This window comes from Anser brachyrhynchus, assembly GCF_964034855.1.
Source record: "Anser brachyrhynchus genome assembly, chromosome: 5".
Classification (NCBI taxonomy): Eukaryota; Metazoa; Chordata; class Aves; order Anseriformes; family Anatidae; genus Anser; species Anser brachyrhynchus.
The window spans coordinates 47906627-47926209 of record NC_137699.1 but is presented as its reverse complement, the minus strand read 5'-3'; the positions used below and the strand labels follow the sequence as shown (position 1 = coordinate 47926209).

The 19583-nt window shown below is 34.1% G+C and overlaps 1 protein-coding gene across 7 annotated transcripts in view; it reads left to right on the top strand.

Moving 5' to 3' along the window:
• Positions 1–19583, top strand: part of EML5 (EMAP like 5) — a 112919-nt gene that overhangs the window by 47577 nt on the left and 45759 nt on the right. For all 7 annotated transcript variants that reach the window (XR_013951554.1, XM_080592993.1, XM_080592994.1 and 4 more), the window contains 9 exons: positions 230–348; positions 7557–7743; positions 9473–9578; positions 10629–10722; positions 12986–13086; positions 14950–15152; positions 15574–15685; positions 17130–17257; positions 18134–18275. Coding sequence is in view for 6 of the 7 variants with exons in the window: in XM_080592993.1 (XP_080449119.1) it covers positions 230–348; positions 7557–7743; positions 9473–9578; positions 10629–10722; positions 12986–13086; positions 14950–15152; positions 15574–15685; positions 17130–17257; positions 18134–18275 (1192 nt within the window). In the remaining variant the exon portion in view is untranslated. The remainder of the gene's footprint in view (positions 1–229; positions 349–7556; positions 7744–9472; positions 9579–10628; positions 10723–12985; positions 13087–14949; positions 15153–15573; positions 15686–17129; positions 17258–18133; positions 18276–19583) is intronic.

The following is a 19583-nucleotide window of genomic DNA, read 5'->3' as shown; positions in this document are numbered from 1 at the left end:
ATTAAGTCAAACACACACAGAAAGTGATTTCACTTGTTCCTAGCATGTTTTTAAGAATTTTGGTTGTAGCTTAAAACCAAGTCGCAACGTAAAATCACCAACTACAGTTACTGGAGACTTTTTTTCAAGTGTCTGTGTAACATTTTTGTGGGTGATAATTGTGGGTGAATTCTCAGAAACACGCTTTTCTTATAAATCTATTAATTTACAAGTGTACTTTTTCTTAAAGGTTTACAAAGAAGATCTACCTCAACTTAAAGAGCAATGCAAAGAAAAAAGAAAAAGTGCAGCTTCTAAGAGACGAGAGAGAGCACCAGGGAACAGTATAAGATTACATTTTGTTCATGGGTATGAAAAATAGGTTTCTTTAAAATATACAAGCAGACTACTGTTTTTGAGATTGGTATTTGTGGTTTAAAAACATAATGAAAGGCTTTGCAATTTAGTGTTTTTATTTATTTCTCTGAAAGTAAATTTGCATTAAATTAATGGTAGCATTTAATGCTAAGCTAGAATTGTTCTGAATGTGAATTCTGAAGTGAATTTACACTGAAAATTTAGCTGATGTTTGTTATTTGAGTAGAGGTGACTAAATAAAATATTTGACTATCACCCATATTTTTCAGTCCCTGAAAAGTAATAGTTATCTTTTTGGTATGGAAGGTACAATAGAAATTTTTGTTTAGCTGAAGACTCCTGGGTTTTATAATAACTGGTGTTTTATCAGTATTTTATTAAATATATATTTCTAAACTCACTTTTCTATACTTAATCTGAAAGAATTTAAAAGTACCTCTATTAGCTTAGGAATTAAATTTAATTTCTTACTAGATCCTGTAAGTGTGTTAGAATTCAGTTTCATTCTCTTTTTGGTGCTAATAATTGAGTAACAAAATAACTTTCTGATGCATCCTTGAAATCCTATGATTTCGTCTTTGGGATTGGTAGTTTTCCATAATTCTTCATAACTGAAGATTTTTTCATCAGAACAAAGATGTGGTGTTTTAAAGCAAACTGATAGATGTTACTACATGAGAATAATGTACAGAAACATAAATTCCCTTCATACAAAGCAAAACCAAAGCCTTTGTTAAATTAAGGCATTGGAAGTTGGGTAATACTGTGTTTTCTTTTCAAAAGATACCTCCTTGCAGGAATGCAAGTTACTTCTTAGAAGTAACTAAGTGAACAATAAGTTCTGATGCTGTCTATCTTTACTGTCTGTAATGACCCTTAGTATTAAAAGAGCTCCACATGGAAGGCTTAATGAATTAATTGGCTAAGAATAGTTAATCATTCAACTCAGTGATTCTGTCTGTAGCAGACATGAAGTTTAAGGAACAGTTTGGGAAATAATGACAAAAAAGAAACTTAATACAAAGTTATTTTTTTGTTTTCTTTTTAATTTCTATTTTTTGGTGGCCCAGAATTCTTAGTTGAAGATTTTTATATCTATGTAGGAAATGCATTAAGATGGGTAGCTGTACATAGTCTTTAAAAGTTGATCTAAGAAATCAAACCAAATGATCCTGAGGAAGATGTAGTACGAGCAAGGGCCCTGGATCTTTGGGATTATTGTTATTTCCTTCACAACAGAAGTGAAGCTTGACCAGAATATCCAGGAATGACCAGAAGTAGAATGTCCAGTTGAGTTCTGTCTGGTTACCCAATGTGCATCAAGGAAACTAATGAAGAATCCATGCTGAACAACAGATTTTTCTCAATGTCCAGGCTGTTAACTTTAAAGTGACCCACATCCAAGTGAGTAATAGGCATATTCTCTGATTCAGGAAGTCTGCTTTGCTTCACCTTTCTTTAGATGCAATGGAAATGTCTTGGATTTTCCTTGAAAGTGTAAAAAGTGGTGCTTTTTCAAACTAGGGAAATAGGAAACTCTTTTTCCTTTTGTTTTTGAGGTGTTTTTGTGTTTTGAATTCGTCAACTGCATTGAAAGATGAAGTTTTAAAATATTTTAATATCCTATAAGAAATCTTTTAAACCTCTGGTTACTTCCTATTTTGGAAAGGGATAAGAACAATAATGCTTATTGTATGTGAGCCAGCCACTGACTAATACAGATGAGGAAGCAACTTCTATTAACTGCTAGTCTTTAAGTGCATTCTTCTCTAAGAGATCTGATGCAATCATCATCAGAAGCAGGTTATTAAAATGGTATGCTAACTAGTTTGGCCTCTTAACTAATCCTCTATTTTCCTTCCACCATGTGTGACAATGGTGGTTCAGAAACATAGAAAGGATACATCTTTTGAGATATTCAGAAGAACGTTTTCACAGACCCAACATTTATAATGCCTTCTTTTTGGTATAAGGAATAAGGATGCAGATATAATACTTGTGTCCTGTATTATCTCAAAGCTATGTTGCTGATCTAACAAGAACAAGATTTGAAATAAATAAAATTGTTCAAAGGCTTTAAGCAAGATTTAGTTTGTTTCATTATATTCATTAAACTGCCCTGATTATAAGGTGAAATTTGGTTACGGTTTGAAGATGGCATGAGATTTCTCATGCTCAGAAATGAGTCTTATGACACTTTGCATGGATTCTTGCCAAAGCAAATAGCTACAAATAGCATCTGAAGGGAGAAGGCTATAAGTGATCACTTCTGAGAAAATGATTACTGCCATAAGGCAATATTTCCCCCCTTTTTCCCTTTTTTTCTCTCTACCTTTGTGCTGAAGACTTGTCTCAGGCATGTCTATTTTGACATTCAGTTCTTTTGGAGGTTTTCAGGGGAGCATTGTACTGTATTCTAAATTTTCCCCATAAATATTTCAAAGAATTATGTACAAATTTTGAAACATTTACAGCATCAGAGAATTTACTTCTTTCCCAGGTATCACACCACTTACGAAGTTGTCCCTGATTGGCTATAGATGTGGAACTTGAAATTGTGGGTGGGATCCAGCTTCAGACTAAAGGAATTTACAATTATTTACTAAAAGTAGGTGTTCTTATCTGTGTATCTCAACTTTAGTTACAGTCAGTGGAGATCCATTCAGTAGTTAGTGGAGCTTAGGCGGTGAAACTAAATGTTGACTTCTGGTCACCTGAGTAGCTCTGCAGGCTCCATTGACTGTATTGACGGAACACTGTTGGTCAAAATATATATCTAACCCAACTATGCTTACATGTCTTAAATCTCAAACTGAATTCAGTCCTGGCTATTTGTGACTTTGATAATGGCAAAAGGTGTGGTTTTTTTTCCTTTTTTTTTTTTCTGAATATTATTGAGATAGCTATCTTTTCTGAAAGTTACTATCATGATAACTTGAATCAATCCTGGATGATTAGATGTTACTGAAGACTACCTGAAAACATCAACTACCACAGAATGCAGTACTGTTTTTATTGTGCCTTGTTATACATTATCCAAGAAACATGATCCAGAGTTTTCTTTCATTACTGTTTAGTTTTTAGTCACTAATTTACATGTCTTGTAAATGACTTCTGTGGTTTGCTTTCTGCATGTGAAGAAATTGTTTGTGCTTTCTCTGAGCTTAGTTAATAACCTCAGTTCTAATATGTAGATGTAAGTATTTTGGAACTGTGTAGCGTATTCTGAGGGAGTGATCTTTTTCACATCTGCTTGGACTGAGTCCACCACTTTATCCTTTCAGTGAAAAGTGCATATGTAGTCAGGGATTTAATAAACTGCCACATAAGAAGGATCAGATGTGTTTAACTGGGATGCAAAATTTCTTTGTGCTTCTCAATGTTTTGGCAAAATTATGCTTTACTTTAATTGTAAATGATTGAACAATTTTTTTAAAAAAAACTAAATGGAAGAAGTGAACTGAAACCCAAATTTCTGATTAGAGTAAGTTAAAAATATAAAGAACCGTTTTTCTGCATCCTAGATAAATTTTGGATGTTTTGGGTACTCCTGTGATATATGACATTAATGTTCTTAGTTTCACTATGCCTAACGTAAGGGTATATAGCCAATTGTTTTAACAAGAGCTAAGAAAAATCTGTATTTCTTGCTTTCATAACTGCTTTTTAAAATAGTCTCATATGGGTTGTATTTTCATCACAGATTTTATTATTCTGTGCTTGCAAAGAAGATTGTTAACAAAATTGAGTGCACAGTGAAGCACAGGAAAATGATGTCTGAGCAAGAATAGGTCCAGATATCTTTTTTGGCACCACCACCATAATCCCTACCCCTCACTGAATGTTGTCATGTCCTTAAGATGGTTTTGTTGCATACCATGATAGGTTATTTTTGTTTCATTTCTTCATAGGTAGGTAGGTAATTGTATATGGTTTGGGCATCAGAGAAACGTGTCTGCTTGTCTTGACTGACTCTTGTGCTTTGGTTCAGGCAGAAATCATTCCACTTCAAAATAACCACACGTTGCTGTTGGGGGAATTTTTTAGTGAAGGGTATGGGTGGGGGGAGACTGAAGCCTGTCTGAAAACTGCACCTATATTGTAAGTCTAAATAGGTCACATTGACAAGAACAGGGAGCAGACATAAAACAGCCCCAGAGCTGATGGAAACAAATTTTTCTAGAAACATTGAAGGGGCAGTAACTCAGCAGACACTGAAAGGTCGCTGGACTGGGAGAAACCCTGAAGTTAGAAATCTGCTTGTGAGTACCAATCTAAACCGTGGGTAGGAGGAAGGCTTGTTTACAAGCTTTTATTTCTGTACTACCGCATTTTTGCTGTTTTCAGAAGCTCACTGTGTTTGTGGTTTAATGAAACCCAGCTTGAGAGTTCACAGTATCACAGATGATACAAAACTGTGAGGTGTGGCTGGCACACCAGATGGCTTTACTGCCATTCAGATGGACCTGGACAGGCAGAGAACAGGGCAGAGAGGAATCTCAAGAACTTGAAAATGAGGAAATGCAAAGTTCAGCATCTAAGGAGGAATAACCCCATGCTGCAGTACGTGCTGGGGGGCTGGGGGCCATGGCTGGAAAGCAAGCTCTATAGAGAAGGACCTTGAGGTCCTGGTAGAGAGCAACCTGACCATGATTTAGCAATGCACCCTTGTGGCAAAAAAGGCCAGCAATATCCTGCGCTGAATGAGGAAGAGCTTTGGAGCAACTCAAGGGAGATGATACTTCCCTTCTATTCAGGACTGGCGATACCTGGAGCGCTGTGTCCTGTCCTGGGCTCCCAGTACAAGAGAGACATGGACGTGACATACTGGAACAAGTAGGGCTGCTAGGATGATGAAGAAACTTGTGCATCTCTCTTATCGAGAAAGGCTGATAGAGCTGGGCCTAAAGATAGCTGACTTGGAGTCCTGTTACTTGTACTTTTTGTTGAAACTCTTCTAACTGGGAGGGGATGTACTTTCCTAAACCCAAAATACATGGATAAGAGAAAGGATAGAAGGGGATTTGAAGCTTAGGAATCACACTCTGTATTTAACTGTTTAGGAAAAAAAAAAAAAGTCAGTGACAGTTTAGATGAGAATTCTCCAGACAATTCAAACGACAGTGTGTTTCCTCAGCATGAACATAAAATTGTATGCTCTTCCAGAGTTAATCTATGACTATTACTTACAACATCTCTGGGAACGCTGCAGGAAGCATAGAAATCTTTCAATGAAAATTCCTCAGCTGATATTTCAGAAGGTCTGTGGCCTGGCATTGAGTGTGTAAATTCCTTTGGGAATGACTTCTTTTGTATTTTCCTACCAATTAGTTTGTGCAAATAGGCTGCAAATAAGCAAACACATATTTTCAAATAATCACCATCTCTTTCACTCTTTGAGACTAGACTAGTAAGCCTACTGTGAGAAATCTTCTGCAAAGTGTTATCCTTTAAGTTAGTCTGTTTCTTACTTGCTAGTTCACCATGGTCCTGGTTAGACAAGTTAGTACATCTGTGTTTAAACCGTTATCCAGTAAGGTATTGATTTGGTATGACTGAACATGGATCCATAACTGGAGTTCTCAGAACAGTGTGCGTTAAGCTCTAAATTGGTCAACCAGCTTAAAGATTTATTACTTGACCAGTGCATATTCTTACACCATACACACAAGGAAAGCTGTAGTTATTTATATATATATAAATTTACGAAAGGCTATTCTACCCTGGCTGTGTAATTTCTGTCATTTAAACCTTTTAAGTGTCTTGCATCTAGTAGTTGTCTTAAATACTATCCCATTCATGTTGTGTATACCATATTGGTATGTGTACAGATGCATCTTTGTCTATGTGACACTTTAAAGACGCGCTGTTGCAAAAAGATCCTTTTTTTCTGCTTAAAAATAATGTAACTTGTTCTGATTATATTTGCTTTTAATTACCCAAAGAAAATAACAGCATGTGAAGTATAACATAGATACTAAAGATTTCTGTTATTTTGTAGCTGCTGATGGTGAATGCTCAGTTGTTTTGTTTGTCACGAGTGATTTCCTAGTCATTTTAGAACTTTTTTTTTTTTAACTATTTCAGTTAGAAGTTGACTGAAAAAATACTTGGCTAGAGTTTAATGATCCCTAAACCAAAATAATTCACTGCCAATTCAATCACATTCAAGCATCATACCCTTCCTATAAATTTAACTGTAGGTATAGAAATGTAACCAGAAACGTATCTTTCTAAAATAACTGGAAAGTTGATTTAGTGAGGATCTGTAGGAACTGGAGCAGGAACAGAAACAGATTAACCAAGGAATTAACAGTGTAAAAACAGGAATTGATGGGCTGTCGTTTATATCAGAAGAAAGAAAGGAATTGATTTAAGTTGGTGTTTGTAAATGTTTCTTCCATTCACTAACAAGGATAGCATTATTAAAAATATTACTTTAAAACTCACTTGTTTGATTAATGATTTCTTAGGTTTCTGAGCCTCTTACATTGCTTTTGAAAGTAGGACTATAACCATTTTGAAAATGCCATTTTTTTGTTATGGAATATTGAATCACACCTAGGAAGAAACGTGTCAACCACGGTATACATCCACTGGGAATTGGCCCACTCATGACAGTTGTGGTGTCAGTACTAAAAGGAGACAGGTTTTCCTAAAAAAAAAAAAAAAAAAAAAAAAAAAAAAAAAAAAAGTTACCCTTCAAAAAAAAAAAAACTGACCTGAAAGAAAAATTATGTATTTATTTACAGCTAGAAAGTTTCAATAAACTTTAGATTTTATGGTGTCTATGTTGTCCACATTCTTGTAGAAAGTTCTGCTGTTTGATTTCTGAGCAGTAAGAGATAGCCAAAACTAGTTCTCTGGACGCTTTCTATTTCATTTAATTTTGTCGCATGCCTAAATTCTCCATGTGGTTTGGAAAAATTATTAGCTATGATAACTTCCTCTTCTGCTGTGGCTGTTAAATAGCAGCCACTTTCAAACTAGTGCTAGTAGTACTGATGTCTGAATAGTAAATGAAATTGGTAAATTGGTGTTCCTTTGGGGGGGAAAAAAAGTTAATCTTAAAACACCAAAATATTAATTGGTAAGTAATCTGAACTTTTACATGTATGAAATGCATTTAGCCTAATTTTATGTCATAAAGTTTCAACATGTATGGTTATGACCTTGATGCACAAATATTTTTTCTTTAGTTACAGAGGTTACGACTGTCGAAGCAATTTATTTTACACTCAGACCGGTGAAATTGTATACCATGTTGCAGCGGTGGGAGTGGTGTACAATCGACAGCAGAACACACAGCGCTTTTATCTAGGTCATGATGATGACATTCTTTGCCTTGCTATTCATCCCTTAAAGGACTATGTCGCAACAGGCCAGGTAGGAAGTGCGTTTATCTGCAATAAGACTGAAGTTGTTACCACTGAATTTTGAAAAGCCTGTTTTGGAGAAAGGAAGTCCAGCCTACATTTATTCAGGTGGCAGACTGCATTTCTGTTGACGATTAATGTTAAAAGCTGCATCATAGGTGTATTTTTGTTTTCCTCCTGGTTCTTTCTACTAATTTTGGCAAAAGTCTTTAGATGATTACTTTTTTTAAAACCTTTTTTTATGAATAGATTTTTTTCAGCATTAATTTATGTTGCTTTTGCATGATAACAAATGGAAGAAATGTGCAATTAGTGTTGTTTTTTTAATATATCTTAGTTGTGAAATTAACTCTGAAAAGCAGTTGCTATATTCTGGCCTCTCAGTTTCATGCATTATGGTTTTGGTTATCACTTCTAATCAAGCTGTTCTTTGTACCTGCAACACAGTACTTATAATAGTTCATTTTAGTTTTCTCCAGATAGTAATTTTAGGTAAATCTTTTCACTTTTTTTCTAAAAAACATCTCTTCCCATAAAGGTTTGTTCAACAAACATTTCAGGCTCTGTGATTATTGCTACTATTATTATTACTATTATTGAATCGTCAAACTTAAAATTGTTAACGAAGTTTTGCTTATGATGCCCTTAATTTGTGTAAAAGAAAAAAAAATGCTTGAGAGGAACATAAATTTGCAGGTCAGCTTAGAGATTAAATACCAAAATGTGGAAATTAATTCTGTCTCACTTTTGAGTATTGAAGGCTAAATAAAAATATGCCTGGATTAACTTTATTTTAAAATACCTTATGTTATCAAGTAAGTGATAAACTACATTATATACTACCTTGTATCAGTGTTCCATATATACACATTATATACTACATTACCTGTAGAAATTAGGTAATACAGTAATCAAATTACCCATGCAGAATTGGTTCAGATTTTCCTGAAAGTGGGCCTTATAAACAAACGTTGTATAATAACTTTGTGCCGAAATCAGAAATAGAGCTTAGTTTTCTTGAGACCTGCTCCTGGTCTTAAACACAGGAGAATATTCTGGTTTTGCAGACCTTTTTGTGTACTGAGGTACAAAACATTTGGAATAGCAAATAATTTTGTAAATACTGATTAATAATGCTTCTACATAGCTGAAAAGAATAAGCTACGCTTTTTCTTCTTACCAAGTCCCATTTATCTGCTTTAGTGCTATTGTAGTGAAGGTTACCCCACAGATATCAATGAGTAGAACCTGACTTGTAGGCGTTTTATTACTTGTAGTGACATCAGAAAGTAATAGAAGTCACCTTGATTTCTCAAACATTAAGTAGTTTACATACTAACCATAAAAATAACCTGCTATTTTTAGACAGGGAATGATTGAAAGAGTAGTAATTGATGGAATAAATATGCCACAATGCAATCTATTAAGGGGTTTTGTTTGTTTTTGTTTTTTTCTCCTTCCCCACAAGAGGAATCTATTGTAAGGTTGGTTAATTGTGATTAATATGTCTAGGTTCTTTGGAAGGCTTTAGAGAGCTAGATGTGAGAATAGTAGTTGTGATGCTGAAGGAATAATATTTTGCAAGCCAGACTGAAATAATACCATGAAAATTTTTATCACTCTAAATTATTTCAAATACTTCTTGAGGTATTTGTCAATATTATGCTTTCAGACACCTATGTCAAATAACTGATGTGAAAGAGAAATGAAAAATGGTTTATAAATATGTTTATTTTCAGGTTGGTCGAGATTCCTCAATACACATTTGGGATACAGAAACAATAAGACCACTCTCAGTATTAAAGGGCTATCACCAGTATGGTGTTTGTGCTGTTGATTTTTCAGGTAATAAGTATTTGTTTAGTTATTTATTTACAATTTTCCTTCTCTATGAAAATGCAAGCTAATTAATCCTAATGAACTATTGGGAATTCATTTACATTGAAGATTTTGTATGAAAAATACTCTCCAGTGATCAATGTCAAATGAGAGAGGCTATTTTAGAGTGATAATTTATTTAAAAAAATAAATAATAATTAAAAAAAAAAACCCTCCTGTGGTGTCTTGGAATGTCAGGAAGTCCAAGAATGGGTTCTGTGCCATTTAGTAGACAAGCTAATCACTTTGAGTAGTGTGGGGTCTTTGATGCTTAACTTTCTTTGGCTATCCTTTTTCAAGACATCAATCTCATTTCACAAATTATGGCATGTATGCTTAGCAATTTCAAAGACGGGTACACGTTAGCAATATGTTGATTTTGCTTAAGCATAAATAACTTTTTTTTTCTTAGGAGTTAATGTGGGATATGTGTCAGAGTTGCTGAAAGACATGACACCAGTAGTAAGCTTAGGAATGTTTCATGAACTTCCTAGTGTTGTTTCAGTGATATTAACAGAAAAGTTTAAAAATGAACAGGGATTTTCAGAGTGAACAGGAAATACTATGCAGTCTGTGATGAAGATTTTTGGCAGCTACATCAGCAACTAGCTGAACAAAGGAATGGTACAAAAACACAGGGTATCTAAGTGCAGGCTTTAGACAGGATAATTTTAAAAACTAAGAACTATGGTTTTAATTTTTAACAATGAAGTCTGTGTTTTGCTGAGTTCACTCCTAACAATTTTCTAACTTCCTAACAAAACTCCTTAACAATTCCTAATTGTTAAATCAAATGTACAGTTCCTAACTTAGTCCTAAACTCCATCCAACTTACCACTCAAGTTTAAAAACATACTGATGTCAAATGTACCTCTAAGTATAGCATAGCTGTGTTTATTTACCTGTTTCTACATTCTTATGATATTTCTGAAGGTACAGTGTCCTTTAGTATAGTTTCTTATTATTGCAGCATAAGGTTATCTATCTACTCTCTCAATTATAAATTTATTTTTCTAGCGGATGGGAAACGTTTGGCTTCTGTTGGAATAGATGACAATCACACTATTGTACTCTGGGACTGGAAGAAAGGAGAAAAGCTTTCAGCAGTAAGGTAGGAATTTAACTTCATTTTAAAATTTATACCTAGATTTAATCTCAAATGACACTAAGCAAAATATATTAATTAAAGAATAACAGTCCTCTAAAGTTTCACTTCAGTTATACAGATGATTTAGCACAGCCTTAATATTTTCTTTGTAATTAAAATGGAAGCTGTGATAGAATCTACAAGAACTACTTCTGTGGCAGTTCAAATGCTGAGGAAGACAAAAGAATGTTTACTTACATGTTTGTGTTTTGAAATAATTTCTTTAAAATTCACTCCATGCATTTCCATTCCTCACTTCTATAACTTCTTATGCTAAAAAAACTTAAGTATTTACACAAAAGTTCTGTACATGTCAACTGTCTAGTTGAAATTTGTAAACTTGTCTTTTTTTCTCCCTAATAATCCTAGCTTCTATGGACCTCTACAATATTTCTGCACATAGATATACGCACCCTTTGTTCTTTACTCACTACCAATGTTCACATAACCTGTTTTCGTTTCCATGAATCTCATATTCATGTCACCTTTATACGATTGCGGGACTTCGCAAGTCTCTGACCTTGGCTGATGAAGAGATGTCATTTCCAGACCTCAGATTACCTCTAGTAAAGGAAATGATTTTAATCTGGTTGTTTTTTTGGCCCTCCAAGAGATGGTGGTATATGCTTTGCTTTTCAGATCTTTTGCATCAAATGTCATGTTCTTGGGATGGTAGTTTGTAGCTGTTTTGCTCAGTTCTCTTTTCTTCAAGGTTCTTTACTTTTCCTTTCTGAATCCTGATGAGCCTGATCTAACTTCGAAGTTAGCCCTGCTTTGAACAGGAGAGTGGACTAAATAACCTCAAAACATTAAACATTCTGGAAGTTTATTTGATTCAGCACAGATTATTGCATATATATGTATTAAATAGAGTTTTGAACTACAAGATAGAATCTTATTTCTAATATTGAGAAGCATTTTTGAAACCTTTGAATTTGCTAAGTATTGTTTTTAACAGAGCAATAATGTGAATGCTTTTCCCCACTCTGCATTGCATACTGTTTGAAAAGGATTTGTTATTCGCTCCTGATACAATTAAATGTATCAGCTTCATGTTTATCTATTAATTTCTTTATTGCTCTTCAGTGACAGTTACACTTATTTTTTAATTTTGAACATGATTTGAGTTTCATGTGAAAGAAACTGAGATGATGCAGAGAAAAGAGAGTACTTCCCTTCTAGTAATTTACTAGAAGCCCGGTTAGCTTGGCTTCTGTGATGATGCTGGTTTTGTCCTTTCATTTTTTTATTGCCTTTCACATGACCTTTCACGTAGGCGTTTTGGAAATTTTCTTCATTTTTTTAATCCCTCTACTTCCTGAACCCACAAATCTCAATTTTTCTAATCGAACTTTAATCAGTTTAGATTGGATTTCATTTCTTTTTTTTTTTTTATGCTACCTAGTCAGAGGAATTGAATAGAATTTTTGAGAGCAGCATCTCTACTTTGCAGAGTACAGTGTGAATTTGGAAAGGAACTGGTAGCTCTTTGCTGCTGGTTCATTCAGTGGTCGGAAAACCACAGAAGGTAAGAGCTCTGCTGCTGTTGTCCAGGGAGGAAAAGTTAGTGGCTCTTCTGCATTTTAAAGAAATAAATCTATTAGCGAGCACTTCTTGCATAGATAGCAAAAATAGTCGGCAGCTGTCTTTCAGACTCTGGGAATGAAGCAAAGCATGGGCTTTACATACTTAGGAGCACACTAAGATATCTAAAACACACAACAGGTTTCAGTGCTTCTAAAAGCAAAATGAAATTTCCGTGTAAAATTGCTAGGGCAACATATTTTTCATTCTAACAAGAAAAACAGAAAAATCAACTAAAGGGTGGATGAGAATGGCTTTTTTTTTTTTCAGACTGAAAGATTGATATAAATAAGGTATACAACTGTACATCTTTAAACTTCATGATAAGCTGTGCGAGGTCTAAATGCAATATATATATATATGGATCAATTTTCAGCATATTCTTTTGTAAAGAAAAGGCCACCTAGTGGATTTCTGAAGTAATGTAATCACTCACCTTTGGAAAGTGAAGGCGAATGGCAAATAGAGCAGGACTCAGTATGTTCATTCCTTGGCTTTCATCCTTATAATAAAATAACTGTATGCGATTTGGAAGTAAATGTTAGCAAGATAAAGAAGGTATACACTGCAAAAAATATTTTAAAATATGATGAACAGCTATAATTTAATTTAAAACAGGAAAATATTTTGCTTTATATTTCAGGGGAAGCAAAGATAAGATTTTTGTTGTTAAGATTAATCCTTATATGCCTGAAAAGTTGATTACAGTTGGCATTAAACACTTGAAATTCTGGCGTAGAGCAGGTAAGGTAACTTTTATTTTTTATTACAGTATGTTCTGTGATTTGAAATATAAATAATCTCTCTTAAAGTGTGTTTCTTGCATGAAAGGGAGATATCTTCTTTGTATATCTCTAAGTTAGCCTTGCCCTAGTCTTTGTAGAAATAACACTAATTGGCATGATAGCAGTAGTGGTGATTCTATTCAAGATCAATTTTCCATGTTGCTAGAGCTACACAAGTAGAAAAAAAAATGGATATTCTATTGACTCCTTGTATATACAATAATAATATATCACATCTCAAAATGGTCCAGAGCTCTAAAATAATAGAACAGTTTTTGGAAGAAGGACAGTTTGAGCATGTATGTTATAAAGAGACACAAATATAAATAAATCTAAGGTGATAAAAACCACATACAAAATTTCAGACAAAGTACTTGAAGTGGACACATCTGCTAGTTGAGATCTCTTTCTTTAGATACCTCTATTGAGCTTGACAAATAAAAACCAAGATAAGCAGCTTTCTTTATCTGCTTGAAAAATTTTTCACAGTGAAAAAAGCCATTCCCTGATGTTAGTGTGAATGTCATTGTACTGAACCTCAAAAAGTGTATGTACACACATGGACTAAAAACTAGCTTACATGCTAGGAATCCTCTGACTATTCAAGCAGAATCTCATCAACTCACCTGCATCCCTGCTAAAGTTTAATTTTAGAGATAAAAGTCTGTGATAAGAAAAATTATACTAGTTTTCTCAGTTCTGGCTCCAAGATAAATTGGTCAAGATTGTCTGAGAGCAGGCTGTTGAAGTCTATATAAATTGCTAATTTTAAGACTATTGCTTGCTATCTAAAGAAAGAACAAAGTGCATAAGAGAATATTTACTGGGCAAATTACTATATATTAATGTGTTGTATTACTATAATTCTTGCAGAAAGAAATCTTAATTAAGATAATAAAAGCAGAGATGGTTCTTTTGAATAAAAAAGTGAAATTAATTAAAATGCCCGCTTGTTTTTAGGGCATTGCTCAGTCAGCAGGAAACAAATTTCTTGAATAGTACCACCCATCTGTGTGAACCACTGGCAAGGCAGTCACTGTGAAACACACTTAACAGCATTAATGTGTGGAGTAGAGGATCAGTGCACCTTAACAAATGCAAAGTCTCTGAAGTCTGCTCTATAACAGGTGCACTTGATGTGAGAAGTGACACCAAATTGTATACTTAGGACTAAATTTCATCAGTGCAAAGTGATAGCAAAGAGTTTGAGACCTTGCCTCTGTAAGCATGAGAATGGTGCAAAGCGTCAGATCCTGAGCAGCTTCTGTTTTTATACCACATGAAGTTTCTTGGAGGATTATGAAAATCTGAATCCAGCCTTCTAGCCAGAAGTTGCTAGGTATCATACATATCATTACTTGAGATGATTGTATTTTATAGAATTTTAAAATTCATATAACTGCAATGTTTCAGTCATATAGAGGTCAATACATCAAACCTCAAAATTACAACTCCCGAAAACATACCATGAAAAGGATGAGATATCAAGATGTAAACAATTTTTTTGAAGTGCGTTTTATGAGGAAGTTCTTTGAACTGTGGTAGATACTATTTTTTTTGTTTATAGGTGAGGTTTCCAAATGTACTTTCTCTTTGTTCTATGTCTCTGTTTGTGTATGTATGTATTCAAAACCAGATTCAAGTAGTAAGTTAGAAGTAATGTTTTATCAAATAGTACAAAAAGTCTATTTTGTGAGGCTTGCTTTATAGAGGATATGGTTACCTAGATGAGAAAGATCTGTTGCTCTGGGTAAAGTTACATAGTTTTGGGGAAATACAATAACAAGCAAACTCTTGATGACTTGTTTTTCTTTTAAACCAGGGGGAGGACTAATTGGGAGAAAGGGCTGCATAGGTGCAATGGGAAGAACCGATACAATGATGTGTGCAGTATATGGCTGGACTGAAGAGATGGCATTCTCTGGAACTTCCACAGGGGATGTCTGTATCTGGAGAGATGTGTTTCTTATAAAAACTGTCAAAGCACATGATGGTCCTGTGTTCAGCATGCATGCATTAGAAAAAGTAAGTTAACTGCTAGCATACAACATAACTAATATAGACCCAAATAAAAGTGTTTTGCTATGATATAATTTCATTTTCCTGTTCCAGCTACCTCTTTGTCAAGCTAGAAAGAATTCCAAGTTCACCATCTGAATGAAGGGGGGATTGTTCTGTCAGACTATGTTGACCTGCCATATTTGTTATTATGTGGTGATTTGTGTGAAGTTAAGTTTGCATAGCAGAAGTTTAGAGGCTTAGTTGTCTTATGCGCAGTTGGTAACTCAGGAGAGTGAGACTAACTAGAAAATCATGAAACTTTTTTACAATGAAACCTTCAGAATTTGCGTAACAACTTGAGTTAGTATGCTGTAGTAATCTGTTGGTTCTGAAATATTAAGGAAAGATGATCAGTGACTCTAACTTGTGGATTTTTTTTTCCCAGGGATTTGTCACTGGAGGAAAGGACGGGGTAGTAGCTCTCTGGGACGATACCTTTGAACGCTGTCTCAAAACGTATGCCATCAAAAGGGCTGCTTTGGCCCCTGGGTCTAAAGGTAACACAGCAGACTTTTTCCTCATTTTGATTTTATTTAAAATACTTTCTTTAGAAAACTTTTTCTGTGGAATTGCTTTCCCCAGTCAGGTAAGATCCACATTTAACATAACAAATACTAAAAAACAATATTTTTAGAGCTTTACTGATTCTGAGAAAGTCATATTTCTTTTGTGAGCGGCATGGCGTGCTGTAGTGTTTGGTTTCATATTTGGTGGGGACAGATCTTAATATTTAGAATGATAGAATCATTTAGGTTGGAAAAGGCTTAAGATCATGACGTCCAACCATCAACCTAGTTATACCAAGTCCACCACTAAACCATGTCCCTAAGCGTCACATCCACGTATCTCTTAAATACCTCCAGGAATGGTGTTTTCATCACTTCCCAGGGCAGCCCATTCCAATGGCTAACCACCATTTCTGTGAAGACCTTCATGATATCCAATCTAAATCTCCACTGGAATAATTTGAGACCATTTCCTCATGTCTAAAGTCTGCTTCCTTATGTCCTATTTACCTTACTATCTGCGTGAATTAATTGATTTAACTTTGAGTCTGTTACCTCCCAGGCGACTTTTTTTTTTTAAGTGATGACCATAAAGCCTATTATGTTATTATGTTTCTAATTATGAAGTAATCTTTTCTGATCTTTTTTGTTTTGGAGGAGTCTACAAAAGGAATGGAATTTAGAATTGTGGTTAGTTTGGTAAGGGATTAGTACATTTTATGAATTTTATGACTTAATTTTCTGTAATTGCATATGTGTGTTGAAATGATTTAAGAATTCTTTAATTCCTATTTCTTTAATTTGTTCTTGCTCTTAGTGTTGATTTATGGTTTTCCCTACTTGATGTTCTGGAAATAAGGTCGTGTCCCGTTGTGTGTCCCATGTCCCCCCTCCACTAATCTATTAAATTTTTATTTTCTGCATTTTAAAGTATATGATTTAATTTTCAGAAATCATGAATGGAACATGATAACTAAAACATTCTGTTACTGCTTTTCTCATTCTCGTATCTGTTCAATGAAATGCTATGTTTAAAAGTACCATAAATGCTGTACGTAAAGATAGTGATATAGCTGATATTTCACATGCATATTTTTTCAGTAGGATTGTCAGTGAGTCAGGCTGATTAAACTTCAGAAATACTCTGAGAAGAAAGGTTAGTGGCAGTTGCTTTATGTAGTAGTTTTATTATGGAAAAAAAATCTCAAACTAGAAGTTTGGAAGAGTGACTAGCGTGTGTTCTTTCATTGGTTGGGCAATTGCTAAATATTCCTAAATGAGTCCAAACATATAAATTCTTCCATGCAGGACTACATTCTTACTTGTTTCCTACTGAGTATCCTTTTCTACAATCAGAATGTAATGTGTACTTGTGAAAAATACTCTTTAAGGCATAATTGAGAATCTTCTGTCTTAAAATATTTTAATGTTCTAGGTCTCCTCTTAGAAGATAATCCTTCTATACGTGCCATATCTTTAGGACATGGTCATATTTTAGTGGGCACAAAGAACGGTGAAATATTGGAGGTGGATAAAAGTGGACCAATAACTCTTCTGGTTCAGGTACATGTTAGATATCAGTTAGATATTCCATATCACAAATACTGTTTCTTTTTTCAAATAAAGACTGTTGTGAAATAAGAAGCATTTTAGTAACTAACAAAGTTAACAAGTTACTGTCATTTCATACATTGTTAAGGCTAGGATAGAGCACTGTGACTCTTTAGTGAGCAAAACATATCACAGAATTTCATGTAGAAATTTGTTCATTGAGTTCATTCTGTCAAACAGACTAAAACTATGTTTCAGTTTAAAAATAAAGTAAGTCAATGGATCCTCCACCAAATTTCTTACTAACTTGTTTTGACTATTAATTACTCATTATTTTTTTAAAATTCTCTTTTGAGGTTTATTTTTAGTTTCTCATTGTAATTACATAAAAAACATTTTTCTCTTTTCTATACCAAGCAGACAGCATTTCTTAAACCTGTCTACAAAACGTTTTTTTTGTTTTGTTTTGTTTTTTACAAACTATGTCATCATATGGTTTCCTTTCATACTTAAATACAAGTCTCTGTATCGTCAAGTCATGTTTGTGAGTGTTCAATGCAATATGTAAACAACTGGAGTTTTTAAAGAATGTATTAGAACCTGATGCCCTAATCTAGGAAAAGGAAAACTCTAGGTGTGTGTGTGTAGATAATATCTCAGAGAGAGGTTTTCACTGGTATAAATTACTATAATTTGCACTTAAGTAGGAAGGTGGAGTTTTTTTCAGGTGTTCTGTTCTATTTAGACATTTCTTTATTATCCTGTAAATGTATGAATGTTCTCATTCTGTTGTGTTTGTGATTTTTTTTTTTTAAAACCCCTTAAATGTTTTGTTTCTTATTTCAGTTTTAAATATAAAATCATCTGATTCACTGTGTTTTTTTTCAGGGTCACATGGAGGGGGAAGTTTGGGGTCTAGCTACTCATCCTCATTTACCCATTTGTGCCACTGTAAGTGATGACAAAACCTTAAGAATATGGGATTTATCTCCTAGCCATTGTATGTTAGCTGTTCGCAAATTGAAGAAGGGTAAGATGCTTAGTATGAAGAAAGATCTTACTGAATTCAGTTATTTACTAGCATTATGATTCTTGTAAAAGCAAGACCAAGTAAATTCCTTTCTTTGATTACTTTATTGCTGCTGTATTCACAAGTTATGTAGCCCTTAAGCTAATGAATCTGTGTAAGAGATTTCTTTGTAATACTGTTCTTAATACATTACATTTGCAAATAAGCTTTAAGGCAATAAATTTACAATAAAAGTTGAGCCAGTGACTTGAATCTGCCATATTGTCAATAATACTGCAAGCATATTGGGACATTTGAGGAATTCGAATTTTTGAAGAAATCTCAGAAGTCATGTACTTCTTTGTGAATGTTACAAGAGTCTGGAATGACAAGGAAAGAGAACAGTCATAAAATTCTTATTGTATACCATATAATACAATTTTATTTTGGATGAAAAATCTTCTGTAAATGACACCATATAGAGACTCTTTTTAGCATTAGACCACACTGTCCATAACTAGGGTTTAATAATATGTATGCTTTGCTAGACAAAGGCTTCATCTGTTTGCAGTTCAGTAAAGCACTTTGAACCATACCTTCTGGGAAGCCTAGCTGAAAATGATCTGGATCAATGAACTAATTGTAAGAAAATCCATAAACTGGCACAAGCAGAGGTGGTAATGATTAGGAAAAAAAGTTTCAAGTTGGTGGAGTCTGCTGGACTCATAAAGCCAGTAATCTTAATATTTTTAATAGTAGTTTTGGCAGAAAAGTAAGGACTGTGATGACCTAATTTGATGATAAAACAAATTTTGAAATGCTTTGGCAATCTTAAAAAGCACCTGTTTATTGTACAGAAAGAGCTGGATACTCTTGCAGACTGCAGTAATAGAAGTGGCATAATGTTTGGTAATTAAAAAAGGCAAGACTTGATGACTGTAAGAAAAATTTCTGTTTAGCTGAGGAGTAACTGAGGTGCAGAAGATCAGAATGTTCTAGCTGAACACAGGATGAAGTCTATGTGTAATAGTTATTTTTCTCAGGACATATTGAAGTATCTATGTAATTTACAAGAGACTAATCAGAGTATTTTTGATGTACACCTCTCATCTATGTTCAGATGAGTTGAACCGAACTGAAAGTTGAGCTTGGACAAAGAGGAGCCACAGGGTAGTGAATATGAAGCTTTGTCTGATAGAGTCAGTTTAGCTAAACAAAAGATTACCGACGACAAGTTTTTCCATGGGGAGAAGGGAAAAATATTTATGCCAATGGAAAATTCTGGCATGGAAACAAATATATAATAAGCTGATCATAAATGCATTTAGA